General features: G+C 39.3%; 1 protein-coding gene across 2 annotated transcripts; it reads left to right on the top strand.

Annotated features, from left to right (window-relative positions):
* Nucleotides 1-1,791: 1,791 nt before the first annotated feature.
* On the top strand, nt 1,792-22,643 carry lypla2 (lysophospholipase 2). Of its 2 annotated transcripts, none has more exons than XM_003458537.4 (10): nt 1,792-1,891; nt 10,600-10,692; nt 13,003-13,034; nt 15,756-15,821; nt 16,074-16,121; nt 16,272-16,342; nt 17,805-17,878; nt 17,998-18,099; nt 18,268-18,438; nt 20,416-22,643. In XM_003458537.4, the coding sequence occupies exons 2-10, from the start codon at nt 10,615-10,617 to the stop codon at nt 20,464-20,466; spliced, it is 693 nt and encodes a 230-aa protein (XP_003458585.1). In that variant the 5' UTR covers nt 1,792-1,891; nt 10,600-10,614; the 3' UTR covers nt 20,467-22,643. The 2 variants fall into 2 exon arrangements, with proteins under 2 accessions (XP_003458585.1, XP_013121831.1); XM_013266377.3 differs by lacking the exon at nt 1,792-1,891 and adding an exon at nt 10,379-10,467.
* The last annotated feature ends 1,085 nt before the right edge of the window (nt 22,644-23,728 follow it).

Below are 23,728 nucleotides of genomic sequence, written 5' to 3'. Positions count from 1 at the left end.
GGAGTTCACTGTACTCAAACGGCCTACACAGTCACCAGATCTCAATCCAATAAAGAACCTTTGGGATGTGGTGGAACAGAGATTCATATCATTGATATGCAGCCAATAAATCTCTCGGGAATGCTTTCCATGAAGAATTAAGGCAACTCTGAAGATAAAAGGGAGATCCAGCCCAGTACTAGCAAGGTGTACCTAATATAATTTCCAGTTAGTGTATAGGCCTTAATTTTATTGAAATTGTCCACATATAGTCACTACATTGTATGTTGTGTGTGCAATGAACCATGTTAACAGACCTAGAGTAGCAAAATATACTGGTACTGAATATTCTGGGTGTTCTGCACAAAATATTTTAAATATGACACATCTAAAAAGGCCAGAGCATCCAGCTATTAAACTGGATGCTCTGGCCTCTGCTCCATGGCAGCTGGGTGACCTCTCATTTGGGGCTCTCCTCAGCTCTTCCCAGGAGGGTGGCACGGTTGCCCTCCCGGTGGTCCTCCTTGGGTCCTCGTATTCTGGGGCCTCTTGATGTCTGGAGCCTGGATCTCCTCCATACCTGCTTCATGCCCTGGGGGACGGGGCTATGGCTCCCCACACTCAAAAGCAGATCGTTACATGTAGAAACCTTTTGAGTATAAGCGTGCCGACCCACACAGGTGTACACACGGGTGTTCACAGACACAAACTACACCTTTCTTGGCTGCTACCTCAAAGCACATTGTGCACTGTCGATCTTGCATACTGCACAATAACGTAATATTTAGTATCTACTGTTATCTACTGTTAGCTAGTTTATTGTGATGGTGTTGTATTTATTATGTTGCTCTTTCTTGTTTGTTTTCTCTTGTGTTTTTTCTTATCTCCATACAGGTGATCCAGGTGTTTTGTTTGTTTTTCTTTTTTTTTCTTCCCCCCTTTCTCACCATCTCTTCTCCCCTCTATTTTTCTTTCTTTCCCTCTCTTTCTTTCATTCTTTCTCCGTGTCCTATACCCCAGTCATGTCTGCCCTGTCTGTAACAACCGAAAATTAAATAAAATAAATACATAATTATAATAAAGGTCAATCAAATGGACCAATATGGCGAGGCCATGATGATCCAATTGGTAAAGTAAATCCACCTGGGATCTTTCTTGACCTTCAGACAACAATTCTGATGGCTAAAGATCCAAATGGGACAGGCAAAAAACAAAAAACAAAAAAAACAAGGTGTTTATTTATATTGTGTTTGAAACAACAGCCTGGAAGTAGCAAAGGATATATTTAAAAAACAACCTGAATATTGACTTCACTTGAATCTGTGGTTGCAAAGTGGTGCAGTGTCAGCAGTTCATCTAGATAAATATTAAAATGACACTAGCATACACTAATACACATTTTATTCAAACACATCTAGAGTTTTAATGTTTTATTCTAGTGACTAGTGATGTTTGATTTTTTATAAAAATGATCGAAAACCATAGTTAATTAAATTGGAACATTTTAGAATATCTTTTATAGATACAGAAAAAAGTATATGTGTGTTAAATATAAGCATAGTCATTCAAAAAAGACGTTTGTGTAATAACGGTGTTAACAGTGTGCGGTTAGTAAAGCTATATATGCAGTTAATGGGATTATTTGTGAGGATTTTTTTTAACTCGAAGTAAAAATATAGAAACGTTCATTTACTTACTAATTTCGATATAAATGTAAAACTGACCCAAAACGACAAAAAAAATAAATAAATAAATAAAAATAATAAAATTTTGACTAAAACCCTGAAGCAAGAGGATGCGGACCATAGTGGGCGTGGTTATATGATGACGTCTCCACGCACTGTACCGCCCCTTGCTTGTGAGCGGCCAGTAGCGGAAGTTCCGCTCCGTCGTGAACTGGGACAGCAAAGCGGTGAGTGTATGAATCTGTATTAGCTAGCGGGCCGTGGGTGTAATTTTAAATCATTTATCCTTACTCGAATTGGGCCTTAACGGGGTCCTTTTAGTGCTTAAAGGGTTTCCTAAAAAACAGGCGGGGTTTGGGGTCTGAATTTGATTTGTATCGTTTGTCCGAAGTAACCGAAGACAGAGACACACCGGTTGGAGACAATACAGTTAATGTGTGTGTGTGTGTGTGCGCGCGCGCGGCGTTAGCTAGTAGCAGCTGTACTCCCACTGTTCCCGGTTATTGTGTGTGTGTGTGTGTGTGTGTGTGTGTGTGTGTGGTCGGCTAAACCTGGATTAAACCCGAGCGCATGGTCGGGAGTCAGGCAGTGTGTGTTTTTGGGGCAGTAGAGGCTTTGCGCTGCTGAATGCCATCACTACTGAGGATGCTAAGCTTCAGCCATTCATTGTCTCCTTCCTGTTCGACACCACCCGCTTCCTCTGCTCCACACACCCATATCAAGTCATTTTATCCGATGCCGTAAGGCGTTCTACAAATTTCACTTTGCCTCCTTTGACATCAGCTAGCCAGCCGAGCTGTAACCCTCCATCAGCAGGCGGGGAGCGGGGTTAGCTGCTGCTACTGCTGCTGGTGGAGGGGGAGTAGGATGGTGGGGTGTTTGGTGGTGGTGGGGGGTGCCTGTCACTCACTGCCGCATATTATCCTGTTGTTTGCCAGCCATCCGTAGCCACTGAGCTGAGTGCAGCAGCCTGCTCTCGTGTGTGTGTGTGTGTGTGTGTGTGTGTGTGTGTGTGTGTGTGTTTGACGTGCACACACGCACACACTGCAGCACGCCTCTGGTTTTTGTGTTTGATTTAAATGTAATTGGAGTCACGCAGGATGGAGACTCGTGATGTCCAACACAGGCTACATTTTCTTTCTTTTTTTGGCCTGTTTTACTTAAAAGTAGTGGTGGGAGCTGCTGCTTTTCATTGAATATAGTTAATCATTCGGTCAGTCAGCACTGGAGTAGTGCTTTTTCACTTCATCACATTACACCCTTTAAAATGAGGGAAAGATGAACTAAAAATCGAGATACTATGATGTGATAATGCAGTGTGGTGTTACAGCATTAGTGGTTATATTTCCTGTCTGATTCAGTAACTTTTGAGTGTTCTGCATAGGCAAAAATAGCAAAATTATGGCACGAAATTGTAGTGATTTTGATCAATGGTGAGGTCAAATTTCTTTAATATGATATCCAACGCGACTGATGGAAAATGTGTATTTATTATACTTTAAGAAGAACAAACAAGTCTTGTTAACTCTTGAGACGAAGGTATTTTAGTGACTAAAAAGACAGTTTTTATATTTTATGTAGATGTACCTTTTATATAGAAACATTTTTTTGTCTACGAAAGATGTCTAAAATGTTTCTAATAACTAAGTGATTATGGTTTTTAATAATTTGTATGGAAAAATAAATTTTAAAAAATTATCAGAAGCAACTTTATTTATGCAGTCTCTGCTGCTCATTACAAACCTGTGGTTAGTCTTTGTTTCAATAAAAGTGGTAAAGAAAAATACATTTTAAAACGAAAAATATGTTTGAGAGTTTTATGTATTGGAATGTACTTGTGTTATTTTTAATTCCAAAATAAAGAACAGATGGAGTGGTTATTAAAGGAACAGTTTGATTAATAACACATTACTAGCGGGGGAGTTTTAAAAAAAAAAAAGTTTTATCCTTTACTACCAGGTGTCTGCATCACACCAAATCTTAACAAACATGTTGTTTGTAGATGTGTCGTATTTAAAACACTAATTCATCATCTCTTTGGACATCTGCCCCAAGGCTTCTACTGCAGCGCATGTTTTTATTGTATGTCTGTTAGTCATGGTTCACTGTAGTGAATAGAAGTGGAAAATTACAATCATAGCATTCAGTATGAAAAACATGCATAAATTATATGTGTGTATGTTACAAAAAGTACCTTTATGCTATCCTCTCCACGTCAGTGTACCAGTTATTGTAAAATACTCCAAAGACACTGTGAAAAATTGCAGGAGAAATAGACTGATAAAGTTCATGGTAGGAATTAAAGGCATCACAATAGCACATATAAATTTACAGCTGGGTTCATAAATGACCACGCTTGGTCACTTGAAGTGTTCTTAATAGCGTTTTCTCACCTATAGTTTGTTTACTTGGGGTGGGAGCAGGAAAAGTGCTGTTTTCTTGGACTACAGTACGAGGTGGAGAAGTTAATTCACTTGGTTCATTTTACGGCTAGTTGTTTCAGTTTGTGTACTCTATACATCTATGGTACTCAGCCACATCCCAGGATGCTAGGATTTGACAACAGGAAGGTATTTAGCTCAAACTTGCAGCATTGACCTCTTCACTATAACGAACCTCTCTGGAGTTCTTTCGAAACGGACTCAGACTACCCCCTCCAAGCTCTTCTCGGTGCTGTTGCTTCAGCCTGTACCTGAGTGTGATTACCGTGTTCACATCTGCTCAAACGCACCACACCATGTGTGAAATAAACCACAGTTTGATTTAAACAGACTGAACAGTGACACAAAATAAACATGCTTTGAATTAAAGCATCTACTTCCTGGTGGGGAGTTAAAGTTTAACGAGAGACGAAATTAGAGGGAATTATTTCAAATTGTGATGGGGCACGGCAAATAATAACAATTGCTCATACGTGATTAAAGTAAGTATCTAAGTAAGTAAATAAAGTATCTTTTCTCTGAACGCAGTCCACTGTAGAATGGAGGGAAGCAGTTGTTTATGATGTTTAGCTTAGCTTAAACTAACAGGTTAGAAACACTGCCACCAGTTTTTGAAAATACAATGAAAACCTGTTTGAAATTTTTTTAAAAAACTGTTCAGAACCAGGAATGCTAGAATTTGCAGTCAAACAAAACTGAAAAAAACAACAGATCCTCATTATTTTGGAGATAGAACCAGAAAGACTTGAACTGATGTAAATCTGAAATGCAATTTGGGATCATTTTTAATTGAACATCAGGAAACAGATCTTCAGTTTTGATGCTGAGGTGTTTGTCCTGGCTGTAAATTTTTGAGTATTGGCATGTTATTAGTGGTTTCAGCTTTAGTGTTTATGAGCTTTAAACATATAATCAAGCTAAACATTTAGTGTAAAGGCAACAAATTGGCCCCTGGAGCACATGATTTGTAAAATTTCTGGCATATTTTAGATGCCGTTCTTCTCGTCATTCCATAACTGGTTACCATTTGTGGCATGATGCATAAATATGCAGGTTTTGGCTACTTTGTTTTACATAATTATTGAGTAAAGTGAGAGATTTTTGATGATAGAAACTGCAGAGTTAAATAAAACGAGGCTTGTTTCATTTTTTTAAGACGCAGCTTGAATTGGACTTGATGGTGGTACACTATTTTTAACCAGCAGCCTCCTCCAGAAGCACATAGAGAGTGAGTGAGCCGCTGTTTCTTGGAGCCTACTTTGAAAGCCCACACAGTGCTTTATGCTGGGTCTCTGGGTTATGGGTCATTGTAAATCTGCTGAACAATAACGGGTAGAAAAAACTGTATAACAGAGACTAATTGTTTCTTTGCTTATGCTACCATGTTTCCTGAGCTTGTCCTACTTGTTTGAACAGATTGTCCGATTGTACCTGCACTCCTCCGTTTATCTTCTTATCATCTTTCTTTCTTTCACTTCTGTATTCATGCTGCCTGCTTTCACTCTATGTCTCTGCCTGTTCCCTGTCAGCGTCTAGAGTGCAGCTAAATTCAATTTGTTAATGCTGGATTAGTATTTATTTAAAGCAAGCTCTTTAATTGCATTTTTGTGTGTTTTCTTAAAAAACAAAAGAGCGATTCCTACTCAGTTTAAAATCTTTTGCAGAAGAAATTCAGAAATGAGGTCTGTTTTCCATTTTTACTTAACCAGGAGAACAAGTTTATAAGACAAGGTGCACTATTTTATATTTGCATTTAGTTGCGACATTTTCATGTTTGAGCAGCCAAAATATGATGTAAAATAGCACAATATGTATATAATAGAAATGAAACAAAATGTAAAAATTGCTCAGGGGTTTTTAGATGTTCTTCTAGCATCATGATTTTAAAGTTTTTAGGGTAAATATCTGGTCTGTGAAGTTGGACTGCAGGAGTGGAACTCATGTTAAGATGGAATGATGGATGCTTGAAGTTCCTGAAATATTTGAACAGATGGTCTTTGGCTTTTAGAGAATATTTTATTCACAGTTTCTTACATACAAGTCACATAATATTCTTAAAAATGGTCAGGTGAATGATTTCTCACAAATGAAGGCTTGAATATGAGGGGAAAAATAATTTTTATTCATCTTCAGTGTAGGGACTTGGTGGGGATTTATGCTTCAGATGAATGTCTACATCATAACTGGAAACCTCTCTGAAACTCCTATGCTATAACCCGACCTCCAGCTCTCTAGAAATGTAATGTAAATGTCACATTGACGCAGACCAAAACTATTGTGAGTGGCCTGTTCAGTACTGTCAGTTCCCCCAATAATAATAATAATAATGACTCCAAAAATGATGGCAGTTCCTTGAACGGGATTGCTGAAGCTACCAGAAATGGATGTTAGGGAAATGTACAAGGAATCGGAAAAACTTGAGGGATAAATATGATTCACAGAAGGGGAAAGAAGCCCCACCATTTTGTGTTTCTATTGAGTGTTGCTGCATATAAACATGACCACAAGGTAGCTGACACGTAATGCGCTGACATGTAATGCATTACCACATGCGTTGGCCGCTTACGAATACTTCATAGGCTCTACACTGAACTTTTAGAGTCCATATTCGTGAGGCCATAGCACCAGTTAAAGTAGTTTTAAATAGAATTTAATAAAAATATTGAATAAAATGGCTGCTCAAAAATAATGTTAGTGGTATTTTTAGATATTTTTCTATCTTTATCTCTTGAGAAAAAGATAGATACCTGAATTTTTTTGAAATTCCCATTAAGAAGTTTATTTTTACCCTGGATTTTTTTCAGATAGTTAGGTGAGAAGTATTTGATGAACCAGCATGGAATGACCCAGAAGAAAGGAGCTTAATTACACTGAAAAATTCAAAAATGAAATTTGGGATTTTAGTCAAATTGCTTCCAACCTTGAGATCATGACTGTTTTAACCTGTTCATCAAAAGTTAAATCAAATAAGAAGTTTAGATAAGAAAAATGTCATTCTTTGATATTTATAAGTTGTAAGGAATGAGTTATTAATCTGGTGTGTTTTTTTTAGCATAAATAGTTCAGTGAACATATTATTTTGTATATTCAGGTTTTGAGAGCTAGGCAGCAATATTCTTTTAGTTTTTAACAAGTCGTTTGAATGTAGAAGTACTTTTTTCATGCATATTCACTCTGCAGAAAAAGCAGCACAATTTGTTGGAAAACACAAAATGTTAACTTTACAACAAATTTTCACACTTTGCCCTGCTAAACCTGTTTACTATTAAAAAAGGGGGTATTTCCTGCAGCTTGCCCATTCATTATTAATCTAGTACTCATTTATCAGATGATGCAAAAAACGAACAGACTTCTGTTGTCCACACTTCGGATTTCACCTATTTCGGCCGCAGATATGACCTTCAGCTAATGATTTGTCACCTGGTACAGACAGCACGTGCAGCATTTAGCTGCTTGATCTCAACATCTGTGAAATTTTAACAGTCAAGGCGCTGAAGGTTTATACATTAACCTTTGTGCTTCCACATTTCCCCCTCTCCTTGTTGCCTGTTTACCAATCGGACAGTGTGCCGTCTGACCCACCCGTCCCGTCTCCCATATCCTGTCCAACAACATCAGGACGTTAGAGGCTTTTACTGCTGGACTTTACTGAAAAACAACAACCTGATCTCCTGCTTGTTATTGACGGCTGAATCGCGCCAGCCAGCTATCCATTTTACAGTCAAGAGAGGGCATTTAGTTTATTTGATGAGTCTATTCACTTGCTGACTACAGAAACCTGCATGGCACAAATGCTTTTATTTACTGACTGCTTTACCTTCACCAGCAGCTTCATTATGTGTTTGCATGTGTGAGCAATATGTTGACCTTTGTTGTTCCCGTGTGACAAATGAATGGCTGCACTGATAATGAGGTTTTTATAACTGACAGAGAGAGCTGTTGAATGTCACCGCTGATGTCCAAATAACATCCAGTCCTTCTGAGCTACACGCAAATAACTCTCGACATGCGTCTGCGCAGCCCCTGGTTTGAATAGGCTGTGCTCTATTTAAATATTTGAATACATCCTGGGGAGGTGAACATGTGGTATTGAATGAGCAGTGAGGCTTAGAGAAGGAGAAATGTAATGAACTTCATAATCCAGTGTAAATATAGCTCTACCAGCATGATTTCCATATATTGGCCTGTGTTCTTTATAATACAGTACACCCAACTTGGTGTTTTTAGTGATGTTCTTGGCTACTGATTTACCGGTCAGTTAAACAGGAGACGAAAATAAGAGTAATAGATGAGTCTGAAAATAAGAAAGCATTCCAAAAGGAGGCTAAATTAACCCCAGTGTGCCAGTCCAAGTTCAGATATGTATGTACAGATAATGTGTGTTTATTTAAGAGCCTTTTCAAATCATTAAATATGTTTTTCAGTTATCAGATCATATTTGAAAGACTCATAAATTGCTTGATGTCAGATTAGTTAAACTGGATAACCTTAGCAATGCTACTAGCAGCATGTCTGTACATCTGTTTACTCTGTCACAGCTGAGGTAAAGCAAACTTACAGTAAAACCAATGTTACTTAAAAAACATTGAAACAGTCGGCGGCTGCCAGATGATTTCATTGAATTTTGTTTACAATCTGCAACCAACTGGAACTTGCGGTGAATAAATGGTTGCTCGCAGGTTTGAGGACATTGCACACTCATGACCACTTGCGATTGCACAGGTCGCCTGATAGGAGTCAACCTTTGTGTAGTGGTCACAGTCACAGTCTGACTTGGTTTGGAAATCATTACTAATTTATAACTGTTGTAGATTAAGAAAATATGAATAAGTAGTTTAACCATGTGAGATCTAAGAGATTTATGCTTCTGCGCTATGTCTGTGTTGTAGGTTGGTCATAGCTGCAAACCCTTCTGTTGCTGACTAGCGAGCAGAACTGTTCTGGTCGTGCATATCTCTAATTTTATTGCCAAATAAATTTACAGTTGCACATTATATTAACAGAACTATTTTAAGTTCACGGGACTCATACAGCACAGTTTGCTCTTAAAATAAGTTAGCGGTCATTGCATTGGTGGTTGGCTTCTTCACCTGTGATGATATCACAGCCTAGTAACCATTAATGCTGACACTGATGATTGCACGTATGAATGGCAACACTCATAAAAAAACACACATTCACAAACAGAAAGCTGTCTCTTCCTTTTTGTAATCTGACAGCATCTGAGCTTCAATAGTGATTTATCATTGAAATCGTAGCAAAGACTGACAGTAACGTACGCTCGCACCTTTCATCTCAGCCGAGCCTCCCAAGGTACAAAATCTGAGAGCTACAGAAAAAGCCCAAACTACACCAATGCGCAACAAGTATAAACTGAGCTCTGAGTGGACTGGACCACTAAAGCTAATGTTTTGTAACCTAGTAAAAAAAAAAAACCTTCAAGTTGGTCACTTTCTTTTATTGTGAGTACATTTAAATTCTTCTGAAAACATTGTAAGAAATAACTGAATCTTCATCTGGTTCCTTTTAGTTTTTCCACATTCAGCCAGGTAAAATAAATCCTGCTGCAGTAAATCAAAGAAACCAATCAGCATGGTTTAAACACCTCGCTTTGGTGGAGTGTGGTATACCGTGGGTAATGTCAGTATGAAGGCTGCATGTATTAAAGCTGACAGTGATTCAGACCTATGCCTCTGATTAAATTAACTATTAAGTTAACCTGGTTCATCTAGATTAATTTTTGTTAACTTGGTTCCAGAGAACATGTCAGAGTCCAAAGTTTAAGCCCTCCTCCTTTGTAATTTTTGTCTTCTGCAAAGCCATCCAATATGCCAGATCATGAGCAGTTTCAAGCCCCTGGGGCACATTCAAGATCCACAAGGAGGCTGTTGGATGACAATGACAAAGATAGAAAGAGAAAGTAAAAGCAAGAACTGCACCATCAGAGATTTCCGAATATAAATGAAACAGAAAAACTAGAATATGAATGAAGAAGGTACTTTCAGGTGCTCCCTTATTCGTGAGAGGTCACCACAACACCATCAAACTGATGATCTTTTGCTTGTTAGGCGAATATGAAAATGTTATATGATTAAACCAGTTTGATTTGAGATTAGAGCTGATTCTGTTGCAGTAAAGGAGCCGTGTGATATCCAGTGATTTCTAGTATGAAAAACATGTATCCTCCAGAAAAAACTCCGGAAGATTAGTGTCATGACTTAACTTCCTTCTCTGCTACAGGAATAGAAGAAGCTACCATGAACTTTGAGGGGATTTTACAGTTTTGATCTGCTGTGTAAGAAGTCTTAGAGTTAACGCGAAGGACTGAGAACTGTGAAAATGCTTAAATTATCTGAAAATGTGTGAGTGTTAAATGAAGCATTTTTGTTTAGCTTCATTGCACATGACACCAGACTTTAAGTAGCTTCTCACTCTGCAATCTGCAGGCAGCTGAAATCTTCTTCTTTTTTTTCTGTTCTCGTTTTTGTCTCCAGCACCTCTTACAGTGTATGTGTGGCAACAACATGTCTGTGCCGCTGCTCGCCGAGGCTGTGACGGTGTCTGGGGTGGAGAAGGAGACCGCGGCGGTGAGTGAAAGCACAAAACCTGACATAGCTTTATTTACCTCAAACGCTGCTGGAGTCTTTTTTATGGCCTTAATCAAACAGTGCTTTTAATTTTGACTTTGACTGCTCGGGCAACTCCGCCCAAATAGAAACAGAAAAACGGGTGAGACAAAGATTATGAGGTACTCAAAGCTGTCACTTGTGACACGAAGTTTGGCGTAAGACCGAATGGAAATTGTTTCAGAGTGGCACTTCACGCTTCTGTGAAGTATGGTAATCCTTGGTGTCACATCTGTGCTGTGGAAACATTCAGGCTAACAAGACAGGTGTAATTTAAATTTCTAAAAAACATAACAGTCGCAAAAAAAATGGTGTTTATATACTTACCTAAAAGCAGAACAAGCTGCCGATTAAGTGTGGTTTTCTCATTTAATTTTTTTGTTTGTTTTTAGGATCACATTAAAATGTTATTTTTAAAAATTTTATTTATTTTGCATACACCTGACTAAATGAGCCTAAATAAATAAGCCACTAAAATAAATAAGACTAAATAAGCCACCTACACAAAGACCCACAAAACAATACTAGCCCTCAGACGGTCGTGGGGACATGTACTTGGGATCACGAATGTCAGTTTGTTTTATATCTGACAGCACGGAAAAAACAAAAATGCATGCAAATCAGTGTTGCTGCCAGCCACTGACCCATCTGAGGGCCTAATAAAAACGATAAGATAAGATAAGATAACTCTTTATTGTCATTGCACAGTCATACATAGTACAATAGTACAATGAAATTGGAAAACTGTCCTACGTTGGCACTACATGTAACACAACACGACACGATACGACACATCACAACGCAACACAAACAGCACAACACAGTATAATAACTTAGTACTAAAAAAGAAGAATAAGTGTATGTGTATTGCACACTGTTATTATTGCACATTAATTATTATTGCACCTTGTTATAAATATAAATATTATTATTGTTACTGTTTTTACCGTTGTTACCTCCCCTCCCAAAAAGTCCAGGTAGGTAGCCAGTCAGGTCAGCTATTTGCATTGATTAAGGCTATTGCCCTGTTGTAAAAGCTGTCCTTGAGTCTATTTGTTCGGGACCTCAGCAGCCTGAACCTCCTGCCAGACGGCAGCAGCTTAAACACCCGGTGTCCTGGGTGTGTACAGTCCTGTAGGATGCTGCGTGCCCTCTTGAGACAGCGAGTGCTGTACAGGTCCTTCAGGGAGGGAAGAGGATGTCCAGTGATTTTTTGGGCCATACTGATGACCCTCTGGAGTGCCTTTCTGTGTGCTGTGGTGCAGCTGGAGAACCACACACTGATGCAATATGTCAGCACACTTTCAATGGAGCAGCGGTAGAAGACGGTCAGTAGCTCCTTCTTCAGGTCCATTTTTCTGAGGATTCTCAGAAAGTGGAGACGCTGTTGGGCCTTCTTTAAAACCGCAGAGGTGTTAGAGCTCCATGCACATTTCTTGAAATGTAGTTAGAACAAATATAGAACTGGCGGGTGCTGGCGCCTATCCCAGCTACCATAGGGCGAGAGGCAGGGTACACCCTGGACGGGTCGCCAGATACAAATTTCCACCCAGCACTGTGATTAATATCAAGAAATTGGACTTTTTGTACTTTACTTCTGTAGCCATGCTAGTCCTGTTTTATGGCTCACCTGTAGCTTCACCTGCAGCAGCACATGTAACAAGTGTTACAGCAGAGTAATCAGGCCCATTGTGTCAACACTTAGCTGGAACTCAGAGTGAAAATTAAACAAGTCTCTTATCAGGCTGTTACTGGATACCGTGCAGGGTTTTGTTAAACATCAGGATCAAAGCTGACTGTTCCAGCTCTGAACGCTGCATGGAAGAAAAGTGTTTTGATCTGCGCAGAGAGCCACTTCTCTGACTTCTAGCCAACAAACATCGAGTTGCCAGTCTTCTGAGCTGTCATTAGTCCCTTTCATGGTTTCTCTGCAGGGAGTATCATGTGTGGAAACTTGCAGTGAGAGTAGATCTTGGCAGGAATGTAAGACTGGCACCTGGTTTTCTTCTGCAAACTTGTAGCTGTAGCACTCTGTGTCCAGAAGGCTGGTAAATTGTATCGAAGATCAAAGAGAGTTTTTTGTTTTTTATCTGTGAAGTGCAAGATGGACTTGAACATACTGTCCAGATCACAGGAAGCAAAGTTTCTGTTACCAATCAGTACTGGGAACAGATAAGGCCTCTGTGTCTGCATTTAGAAGGACGTGTTTCCCATTTATTTGTGAAACCTGTGTAAGAGAAAATAATTCTGCTGTCTCCATCTGTCCTGCAGGTGATCTTCCTTCATGGTTTGGGAGACTCAGGGTGAGTAACTTTTATTTCTGTTTTCTGTGAGGTGCAGTTAAAAAGTTCAGTTTCAGTTTGCAGTTAAAAAGTTTCTGATCATACCTTGAAGGATATCTTCTTGTGCACCTTTGGGCCACTTTCAGCATAGCTGGGTTTTTTTTGGTTTTTTTTGTAGATCGCCCTGTTGGAGTTCTGTCTGACCACTTGTATTTTTACCTCTTTTCTCAAAACAGTCATTTACCTAGATTTGTATTTTGGGCCAAATCTGAGGGAGGTGCTTTTGGTGAATAGGACAGGTGATGAGCAGAGATCACTGTGGCCTCAAATGCCATCACCTACAGACCACATAATTTCTGGTTAAAGGTTTCCCTTGCACAACTCAAAATGTTACAGGGACAAATTCAGAGTGTATGGTGGAGGAAAAACCCAAAAGCATTCATGTAGGAGCATAAAGGCATAACAAACTTTCAGTGAGTATGCTAGGGCGCGCTTGGGTCAGAGGGATGCAGTTTTCATTATCGAATGGTGAGTGTTAGGCTCTCTTAGTGCGGATTCATCTCTGGAGACACTACACAACAGTGCAGCAATTGTGAATACAACCTACAGGCATACATCAAGCAAGCTGCTAAATATAATGCCTGCTTTAACCCCACAACACTAACGTCCAGTTTTCTAACACTATCACTAATGCTGGGTATATTTTTATCCGATATAATATACCCAATAAAACAAAGAAATGATGAAACTGGGAAGTTGTTTTTCTGTCCACTCACTCCTGGGACATGTGAGCCTTGTCAAGTAAAGGTGCATTCTCGCTGAATCTCTGACATCTGTGGGAAAGATTTAAAAACAAAAGACCAGCTGATTATAAATGTTTTACCATATGAATTCCCTTGGAAATTACCACTAAGTAATTTTTATTTAACACTTGATGAAAATCACGCGACATTAGTGTTCTAGGGTTAAGAGGCGTCCACACAGGAAACAGCTAGCAGTAACATGGAAACAATGTAGAAGGTCAGCGATATTCAGCGATTTCATGTGATGGCAGGCGAGTCTGCAGTTTCTCAACTTTAAGGCGAGTGATTGAAGTGACTACCACTGAGAGCAAAGATTACCACTGATTGACATACCGTATTATAGGGTAGTAAATATATTAGAGGGTTGCCTAGGCAACCAGAGCCTGAACTATCTGCTAGCAACCACCTGTCAGCTGCAAACCAATTTGCAAGTGAATTGCTTTCTCTGTGGACGCCTGTTCAGGCATGGACACTGTGAGCTCTGCAGGATTTACTGGTCACCCTGCATTCCTGCTCTCACCTGTGGACACAAACTGAGTCGCGCAAAAAGAATTGAATGGGAGATACAAGTACTTTTCTCCAAAAGGGTGTCTGGACTCTCTCTTAGAGGTAGGATGAAGAGCTCCACTATTCAAGAAGGGCTCAAAGTAAGAGCCAGTTGAGGTGGTTTGGGTATCTGACCAGGATTCCTCCTGGGCGACTGGGCACTGCAGGCTCTTCAGCTGAAAACTGCTGTGTTGTGGTTCAGCTCATCACCAAGACTCTTGATATGTGCATAATAGTTAAAACCTTTTTCATTTCCATTTATGGAGTATAGCTAGAACGGTTTTCCAGTGGGCCTGCAACAAGGTTCAAGCATTATTCAGTTCAAAGAATTTCCAAAACCTGCAAGTGCAAAGGGGAAGTGGGTGTGCTGATGATCATGGTAAACCAATAGAGTGTTGAGCATGGGGTAGGGACTAATATTTATGTACAGGCTCCTTCCTACTCCAAGTCGGACATTATGATTAAATTGTTATTTCATGTCACATAGATTTTGTCGATTTTGTATGCACACATATATCTGTGTACATCTATATGCAGATATGTGTGTAAATGTAGATATATTTTTTATATGTCCAAAATAAAAGGTTATCATCATCATCATCATCATCACACACAAACTGTGTCACTTTGAAAGAGAAGCTGAGGTCTGTGATGAAGTGGTCAAAACAGGATTTCCAGGGAGCGATCTAAAAATGGGAGTCAGGCTGAAAGCAGGCCAGAGATGGAAGAGAAGATGAACTGATTCTTAAAAGCTACCCAAACCTTTTGGATCACACTTTAAGCGGCACCTCATTGATTTTTTTCCCTTGTAATTGTAGTTCACATAATTTGAGTTGTCTTTCCCTTTTTTTGTTTAAATGTTTGTTTCATTGGGCTGAATGTGAGCAGAAAATTCACAGGAGAAACATTCCTACAAGTAAAAATCATTACATAAACAGCACAGTAGCAGAGGGTGGTGATGCAGAGTTAATCACAATAATTAATTTTAAAATCCTGCATTTGGCTCTTGCTGCTTTTGCACTTGACTTTAATAACATGCATTCAGTGGCCTTTATTCATGTGTAATTGGTGCCAACATTCATGTGGTTGAATTTCATAAAGCAGCACTTACGACATTATGAATGTCTAATTTAAAAAACTACTTAAATCAGTACATGATGACAGCTTGTCCTCAGTACAGTTTTAGTGCTCCTCCGTAATGGAGATGAAAAATTATTTCACTCGTGCTGATCGTTATACATCAAGAGAAATAATTTTCTACACGCGTTACTTCAGCGTAGAAGTGACTTTCATGGACTTGGTTGTAATGCTTTTGGGGTAGATGTACTGCATATTAGTGGTTTTACTGTAGCTTGATTAGGAACAAAGAGCTGCTCTCTCTGTTTTCTGTCAGGCATGGGTGGGCGGATACTTTGACGGGGATCCGGCTGCCTCACGTCAAGTTTATCTGCCCCCACGCGTAAGTCTTTTTTTCTCATGTCACGATTTGATTTATGCCTCTAAGAATTTTGTTTGTTGGGACTTATGTGGATTGATTTAACAAAAAAAAAGACTTGTAGGCAAATAAATGCTCTGTAATGTTTATTTTGTGCGTTTTAAGCCAAAGTTTTTCCAATCATTCAAGTCGTTTTGAGTTAATAATGTGTTACTGTAACGTAGCTCCTGGCTGCTGTTTTCCTGTCATGTTTTCATTGCCTCTCCTCCGCTGCAGGCCCCCCATTCCCGTTACACTCAACATGAAGTCGATGATGCCCGCGTGGTGAGTTGGCGTGATGAAAGAGGCGGCCTTTTAGCTAAACACTGGATGCCATTGTTTCCCTGGAAACCACAATAGCCTCCCATATCGCCATTGACAATACTGCAATTGTATCCCTTCATTTTCCTTACGCTGGGCTTTACTTGTGTGCAGGTTTGACCTCATGGGTCTCAGCCCCGACTCTCCAGAGGACGAATCTGGAATCAAGAAGGCAGCAGAAAACAGTGAGTTTAATGTGTTTAAATATCGAACAAGGGCCACGTGTGTGGGTTGATAATAGCAGGGAAGCACTAATACGCTGTCATTAAACGGTGATTGGAAAGCTTCCAGACTGCTGCAGCTTCAATTTGGTTTTACATCCCTCTATTTAATGGTTAGTATCTTCTCTTGTATGCACCTTAACTCCTTGAATAATGGCTTAAGCTAAAGAGGGTGCTTACACCATTAAATGTATGAATGTGAAATACACTAAGTGCACCTATTATACTGATTTCCAGCTCTACTGCAATACATTTCTGTCACTAATAGCTCAATATAATCCTCTTTTATGTGATACTGGGCCTTGGTGCAGCCTTTTAGATCACTCTGAAACGAGCTGTTTTAGCTCCTCCACCTTAAGACAACTTTCTTCTGATTGGCTGCCCCTCACAAGCAGAATGTTTGAGCATCAGGAAGGCAGAGGTTCTGTAGGCACAGCTAGAGCTGCATGCCTGAGATGACCCTATAAATTATCCCCTCTTTGTGACATTATTAACAGCCAAGTTTCGAAAATAAGTCTGTGGATCTGAAAATTTTTAGTGCACCTTCAGGACAAAATGTTTAATGGTCATAAAAAAGGTAATCGGATTGTTCTTGTTCATAGACACAAATTGTCCCACCAGAGATTTGGGTCTCCTTCCAGCCTCCAGATTTGAGACTTGAGAATCTTTAGAAATGCTTTAAATGCTTATATCGTGTATCTCTCTGCTGTTAAATAGATCAAAAACTCTGTCAGAGATTTTTGCCTAATGAGATGATCCTGTGTTTTTTGTGAGGTCTAACCAGTTTCTTGTATTGACATGTATTGTAGTGCTACACTGCAAATAAGTCAAACTGCTAAAATTTAAGGTTTAAACCCCCCCCCCCCCCCCCCGCAATTTTTCTAATCATTTAATGAACATTTAAGAATACAGCACTTTGAGTCAACTGTAGTTGTGATTTGGTGCTATGTAAATAAAATTGAATTCAATTGTAAGACTATGAGAGGCTTGATTATACTTAATAGTAAGATTAATGTTATGTAGGCGATTTAAAACGGATGTTCTTGACACTGTGATTAGTTAGTTTGTGAAAGTGTTCACACTCTTGCATATGTACTTGTCTGTTTAAAAAAAAAAAAAAAACAACTTCAAAGAGAAAATCCCTAAAGGTGTGTGCTATTATCCTCTTATTTAGACTGTTATAAAATGTCACTGCTCTGTATGAAGACTGTCTTCACCCTCTTCAGAGCAGCTGTAAAAACTTTTTTCTTTGAATATCCACATGCCAAGTATGGATTACATTTTTTTAAGCCAGCTGCAAAGTTGACAGGAAGTCAAGTGGAAAATTTTTGTTGGAAATTTGCCACATCAGACTTATTTCTTCTTTCTTCTGCGCTACCCACCCCTTTGTTTGGCTTCACTAACGGGTTATTCTTGCTTCTTAAAGTCAAGGCCATAATCGAGCACGAGGCCAGAAATGGGATCCCTCCAAACCGTATAATACTTGGCGGTTTCTCTCAGGTGGGTTTTTAATGTCTTGGTGTTACATGTTGTGAATTGCATTTACATTATTATATATACAAGATAAATATTATAAATGGATCTATTAAAGATTGTCTGCTTCCTGTGTTGCTCCTCAGGGTGGGGCCTTGTCCTTGTATACCGCCTTGACCTGCCAGCACCAGTTGGCTGGTGTTGTGGCCCTCAGCTGCTGGCTTCCACTTCACAGGAGTTTCCCATCGGTACAGTCACAGTCTCACTGCAGAGGAGAAACATCCTTCTCCTGCCTGCTCCTCTTTTCAACACAATGCTGATACCCTTATATGATTCTTAAAATGTCACACTGCCAGAAGGTTTTAGTGAGAAAGCTAAGCTCAAAGCTAAATTCTACTTTTATGTCTGTCCCACAGGCGTCAAGTGGCAATAAGAACCTACCAATCCTGCAGTGCCACGGTGAGATGGACGCCATGATTCCTGTGCAGTTTGGTGCCATGACGGCAGAAAAACTCAAATCCATAGTCAACCCTCAAATGATTACCTTTAAAACCTTCCCAGGGCTCCCTCACAGCTCCTGTCCTCAGGTATTGTTGTTCACAAATCACACTGATGACTTCTTCTTAAAAGCTTGTTTTACTTATTTCAAGGTTGAATAAAATTTGTATTTTTTATTTTATTTTTTTACATTTTCGTGACATCCTGATTACATTCACCTAAACAAAAGCATTGCATCATACACCTGGGTGAATAAGGCCATGTTAATTAAACTGATGTTAATGAATTTTCTTTATCTTTATTTCAAGAGAAAAATCTTAGATTTAAAGGGAACCCCAAAAATGAGGTCAGCTGTACAAGCTGTGAGCCAAATTCTCAGGTTTCAGAGTTGTAAAAAATTGGGTCTCGCTGTTTCTCCTCTTGCCCTCTTGGTTTTGTATGACACCCAGGAGCAGGAATATACCTCATACTAACATCTCAGACACACCATTTAGCAGTGGTGGGAAGTAACAAAGCACAAATTATTCTGCTTAAGTAGAATTTTCAGGTATCATTACTTTATTCATTATTATGATTATTTATTTTTCTGGCAACTTTTTACTCTTACTCTCTACATTTTAATGCAAGTAACTGTACTTTCTACTCCTTACATTTACAATACAGACTCATTAGTTGATATCACTGCACTCCTTCTAACATTAAACCAATTTGTGGTATACTAAGAGGTGTACTTTATGTTCTTTATGTTATTCAGAGGTTGTGTTAAAATATTGTGCAGTTTAATGGAGGATAAACATGTTAGCCTGGAGGTGAAGACATATTTTTATTCCCATGTACTAATATTGTTTTATTATTATATTAATATAGCATGAAGTTCAGTTAGCTTTGCAGAAAGATAGCTGGTAGAAATGTCCTTTAAATATCTACTTTTTACTTTCTTACTTTGAGTACCGTACATTTCAGAGCCCGTACTTTATTCAGTGTTTACTTAAGTAAAGAAGTTGAATCCATACTTTAGCTTTTATTAGAGTATTTTGTTTTAACGGTGCTTTGACTTAAGTAAAGAATGTCCTTACTTTTGTCACCTCTGCCACTTTGGCTATAAGTACAGCAGTTTCAGGTTTTAAACCTGCAGCCAATCAAAAGAAAGATGGTTTAAAGGGAGAGGAGCTAAATCAGTTTATGGGTGGGGATCTCCAGGCCTCGAGGGCCGATGTCCTGCAGGTTTTAGATATCACCCTGGGTCAGCACACCTGAATCAAGTGATTAGTTCATTACCAGGCCTCTGGAGAACTTCAGGATAGTTTGAGGAGGTAATTTAGCCATTTAAATCAGCTGTATTGGATCAAGGATGCATCTAAAACCTGCAGAACACCAGCCCTTGAGACCTCGAGTTCCCCACTCCTGATTTAGAGGATAAACTCTAAACAAGGGGTGTTTTTTTTTTTTTATCCTATCCATGATGCATTCTTCCAGCTGAAACTTTGCAGTTAGATCAAAACAGAACCGCTCAGGTCTCTGGTACAATTTTTATTACCAGTGGTTTTAAAGTTTCAGATTTGCTTCTAAAGCTGTTCTTTCAAATGTAGATGTCTCTAAAACACTGTGATTTTAACAGTTTGACCCTTGAATCAAAAGAAAAGTCTTAAAGAAGGTTCGCAAATCAAACGTTTATACACATATATATGTAAAAAACAAACAAAAAAAAAACAGGGTTGTAGGAGTTTACTGAACGTCCTTCTCTCAATAATGAGGTCTGTGGGATATATGCGAGTCTCCAGCACAGCTTGTTAAGCTTCCTAGTGTCACGGGCTCTGATGTTGTTAGCTCAGCAGATGGCTAGAAAGAAAACTGCACTAGCAACAGAAAAAGTGCAACATTTTGCTGCACACATTTAAAAAAAACAAAAACCCTAAGCTTCCTGAAGGAGTAGAGTCTGCTCTCTCCCTTCATGTGAACAGCCTCGGCGTTACATTTCCAGTCCAGCCTGTTTTTCAGCTGAGATGAGTCCTGAATCATCTGTTCAACTTCTCCACTGTACCAACATTTGGTCTGCTCTCTTGCAGGAGATGGCAGCTGTAAAGGAATTTATCGAGAAGCTTTTGCCCCGGATCTGACCTCACCTCATCCCCACTGTGACCCCCTTTGAGACACTGACCTTTCACCCCTGTTCTGCCATTCTCCCACAGGAAACAGCCATGAGCACCCCCTCCCACACACATCCACGAGACAGCAAACATACACGAACACGCACATATTTAGTAACGACGATAACGATGATTTGACCCACACTGCTAAACCAACCAAATGCTTCTCCTGCGATCCAGCAACACTCATACCTTAAACAGATTTGTCAAACACACTGATTTGAAGTGCTTGCACTCACACGTCTTAGCCTACGGAGGGAGAAACACTGAAAACTCAAACATTAAATTTCTGTTTGGCTTCATTTTTACAACTTCTGTCTGTTGCTTCATTCCCATTTCCCCTCATTTTTTTTTACATCATTTAGCTTCTTTTTCCCCACTCATTGCTACACTTTCCCTTCTGGCATTGCTGTGTGACTTTGTAAATCAAGAAAATCAAGATTAACACAGAGCAAATAAGCAGGTTAACACTCGCCTGCAACTCTCTGCAAACACACCGCTGTTTAAAGGTGCAGTCAGACCAGATTATGCGTCCCAATTTTTTTTTCTGCTGTTTGACGTGCCTTCTTAGCTTCACAGGTGGAATCACGTAAAACTTTGATATGTGATTGCTCTCAAGGTGCATGAGTTTGAGGGGAAAAAAATGTGGATTTGGCTTCTTATTCATTCTTGCTTTATGACTACAGCCTAAAAGTTGGGTGCATGAACATAAGCAGTAGAAACACAAATAAAATGCTGCATAATCTACAAGCTTGTGGAGGCCTGCCATGTAATTGCCACATTTGTTTATGCTTGCAATCCTACCCGCCCTGTCTCCTGAACCCTTCTGTTATCTGGTCTGACTGCAGCTTGACTCCAGTGTTGGGTACCCAACAGAGTTTGACTCGGGGATAGTGAGCGCCAACGCATCCATTCCAATCATGACTGCGGCCTGTCCAGGTCTTGGATCGTTAACAGCAATGGCTCTTTTTACTGAATCTTGCACACGAGGCTGCCATGCTGCTTCTTCTTCTTTCTTTCTTTTTTTTTTTTTAAATGTGATCAAACATGATGGAAGTATATGATCAGAGTCCAACAGAAATAAAACTAATCAGTGGATACTTGTGCTACCCTGTGCTGTTTCTTTCAAAGCGTGCGAACCTGCAGGTTGATCTGCTTTTTATGAATCTGTATGTGAAAGTACCTCAGTTTGTTCCTTTAGGCTTAAAGGCAAATGACTGATGATGGCTGCAGACCTGCACAGACTGCACACCATGACTGGTTTCAGCAGCAGTTCACCCCCACTAACAGCCTCCTCCTCCTCCTCATGAATTCCTGTTGATTTCCACTATTTATTTGCTTTAAACCTCTGGTAAAACACACTTCCTCTACATTTTCTTCCATAACACCAACACAGTCCCGCTCCCTCCTTTGGGTCCCCACTAATAAAACATGAAAAGGTCAGCAACACTATTATATTCCACTTTAGAAAAAAAAATGGCTATACAAAGGGAGCACTTTGGCAAGAAGATGGTCCAACATAATTGAAGGGTGAAAAAAATAATAAAGTTAATCTTTGAACAACTTGTGATCTTTGGACATAGGAGTGTAACTCTGAGGAGTCGTGTGTGTGCTTAAACATATATATATATATATCAGGTGTTTTACAGTTTTTCCTTTGTGAATGTTGATTTTGCTCTCCTCTTAATTTCCTGTTCTGCTGTATCGCTGTTCACAACCTGATTTTAAAACAAAAAACCAGTAGAGAAGGACGAAAGGCATCTGTTTTGATTGTTGTTCACAACTCGATGAATGTGTCTCTCATCTCCTCGGCTCCTTGTGTATTTTTCTTATTTTTTCGCTCTAATGCGGTCCGTTATCTCCTCTTTGATATGTTTGCCATTTTTTCTTTCATCATTCCACTTGTTGCTCTCGTCTCGTCTTTTCTCCTGGGTTGTATGCTGTGGTTTGTTTTGGGGATTTTTTTAATCTTTTTTTTTTTTAATGTTGTGTTTTGTCACTGTTGTCATCTCATCCTTTTTTGTGTTGGTTTATAATGATGAGCATTAAGGAAACATGTTCAGGTGAGGCTGAGGTGGTCTCTCCTCTTTTTTTTGTTTTGTTTTGTTTCCAAAACACCTGTATGCGTAATAAAAAAAGAAAAGGTCCATCTGAGTTGGGCGTCACTCATTTTTTTTTGGTTTTTTATGTGTATCTGCAGATTCATACACACTCATTCAAGGGGTTTTCATATTTTTACTGTCTTCTACCTTTTGAAAATAATACTTTAACAGTCATGGGCAGCGTTTCAAACACTTGATTATTTTGAATGTTTCTGTAATATAATAAAGAGAGATCAAAGACTTTTATTGATAAATAAATCACATCTATGCAGAGTCAGCATTAACCTTTGCTGACATGGTGCACACCAGCTTCTGGGTCGAATATTGATTGATGCTGATCCATTCCTGCCCTATCGGTGCTTGAACTTGATCATAGTTTGTGGGCTTCTTTATCCACTTGCTTTTTAAGGATTAACCATGGATTTGCAATCGGATTAACATCTGAGGAATGTGGCCTTGGATTCAAAATCTGAATTTGATGATTTTGCAGCCACAACGTTTGGTTTTTTACTCCATGTTGAAAAATGCACAGAAATTACACCTTGATCATTGGTAAAAGTTGGTCTTTGAGGATGTTTTTAGTCTGGTCAGTCCGTCAAAGATGTCTCCTTTTGCTCTAAAGAAAAGCTTTGCCCACTGAAGCCAGTTTTGAAGGAGTTCCCACATACTTGGAGCACATGTTGGTGGTTTTTCCTTCACATGCCTTGCCAGTTAGGTTAAGGGTGGCTGTGACTCAGGAGGGAGCCATGTGTGATGGAAAGAAGCTTAAAGACACTAAATGAAGTGCTTTATGACTAAGACTGGGTGACTGCAGCTCATAGTAAACACTGGATTCATATGTCAGTTTGTATAGATTCAGATCACTTTATTGATCCCAAGAAGAAACAATCTGTTGGGTTTATCTAGGCACAAACCCCGCTGGAACACGAGACCAATAACTACACGACAAAACAAGGCAAGAAGGCACTCTCCGTGTTTCCAAAGTTGAGGAAAAGATTCCTTCACCTGAATTCAACCAATTTCAACTGATTCCTTCGCTACAGCCCTTTTTATTGTCAGCAAGCAATCATTCATGAATATGCAATTACAAATACATATGACATTCTTAAGCAGGCATATCTGAACAACAT

The sequence above is a fragment of the Oreochromis niloticus genome, linkage group LG22, assembly GCF_001858045.2.
Source record: "Oreochromis niloticus isolate F11D_XX linkage group LG22, O_niloticus_UMD_NMBU, whole genome shotgun sequence".
Lineage (NCBI taxonomy): Eukaryota > Metazoa > Chordata > Actinopteri > Cichliformes > Cichlidae > Oreochromis > Oreochromis niloticus.
This window is presented reverse-complemented; position numbering and strand designations above follow the sequence as displayed.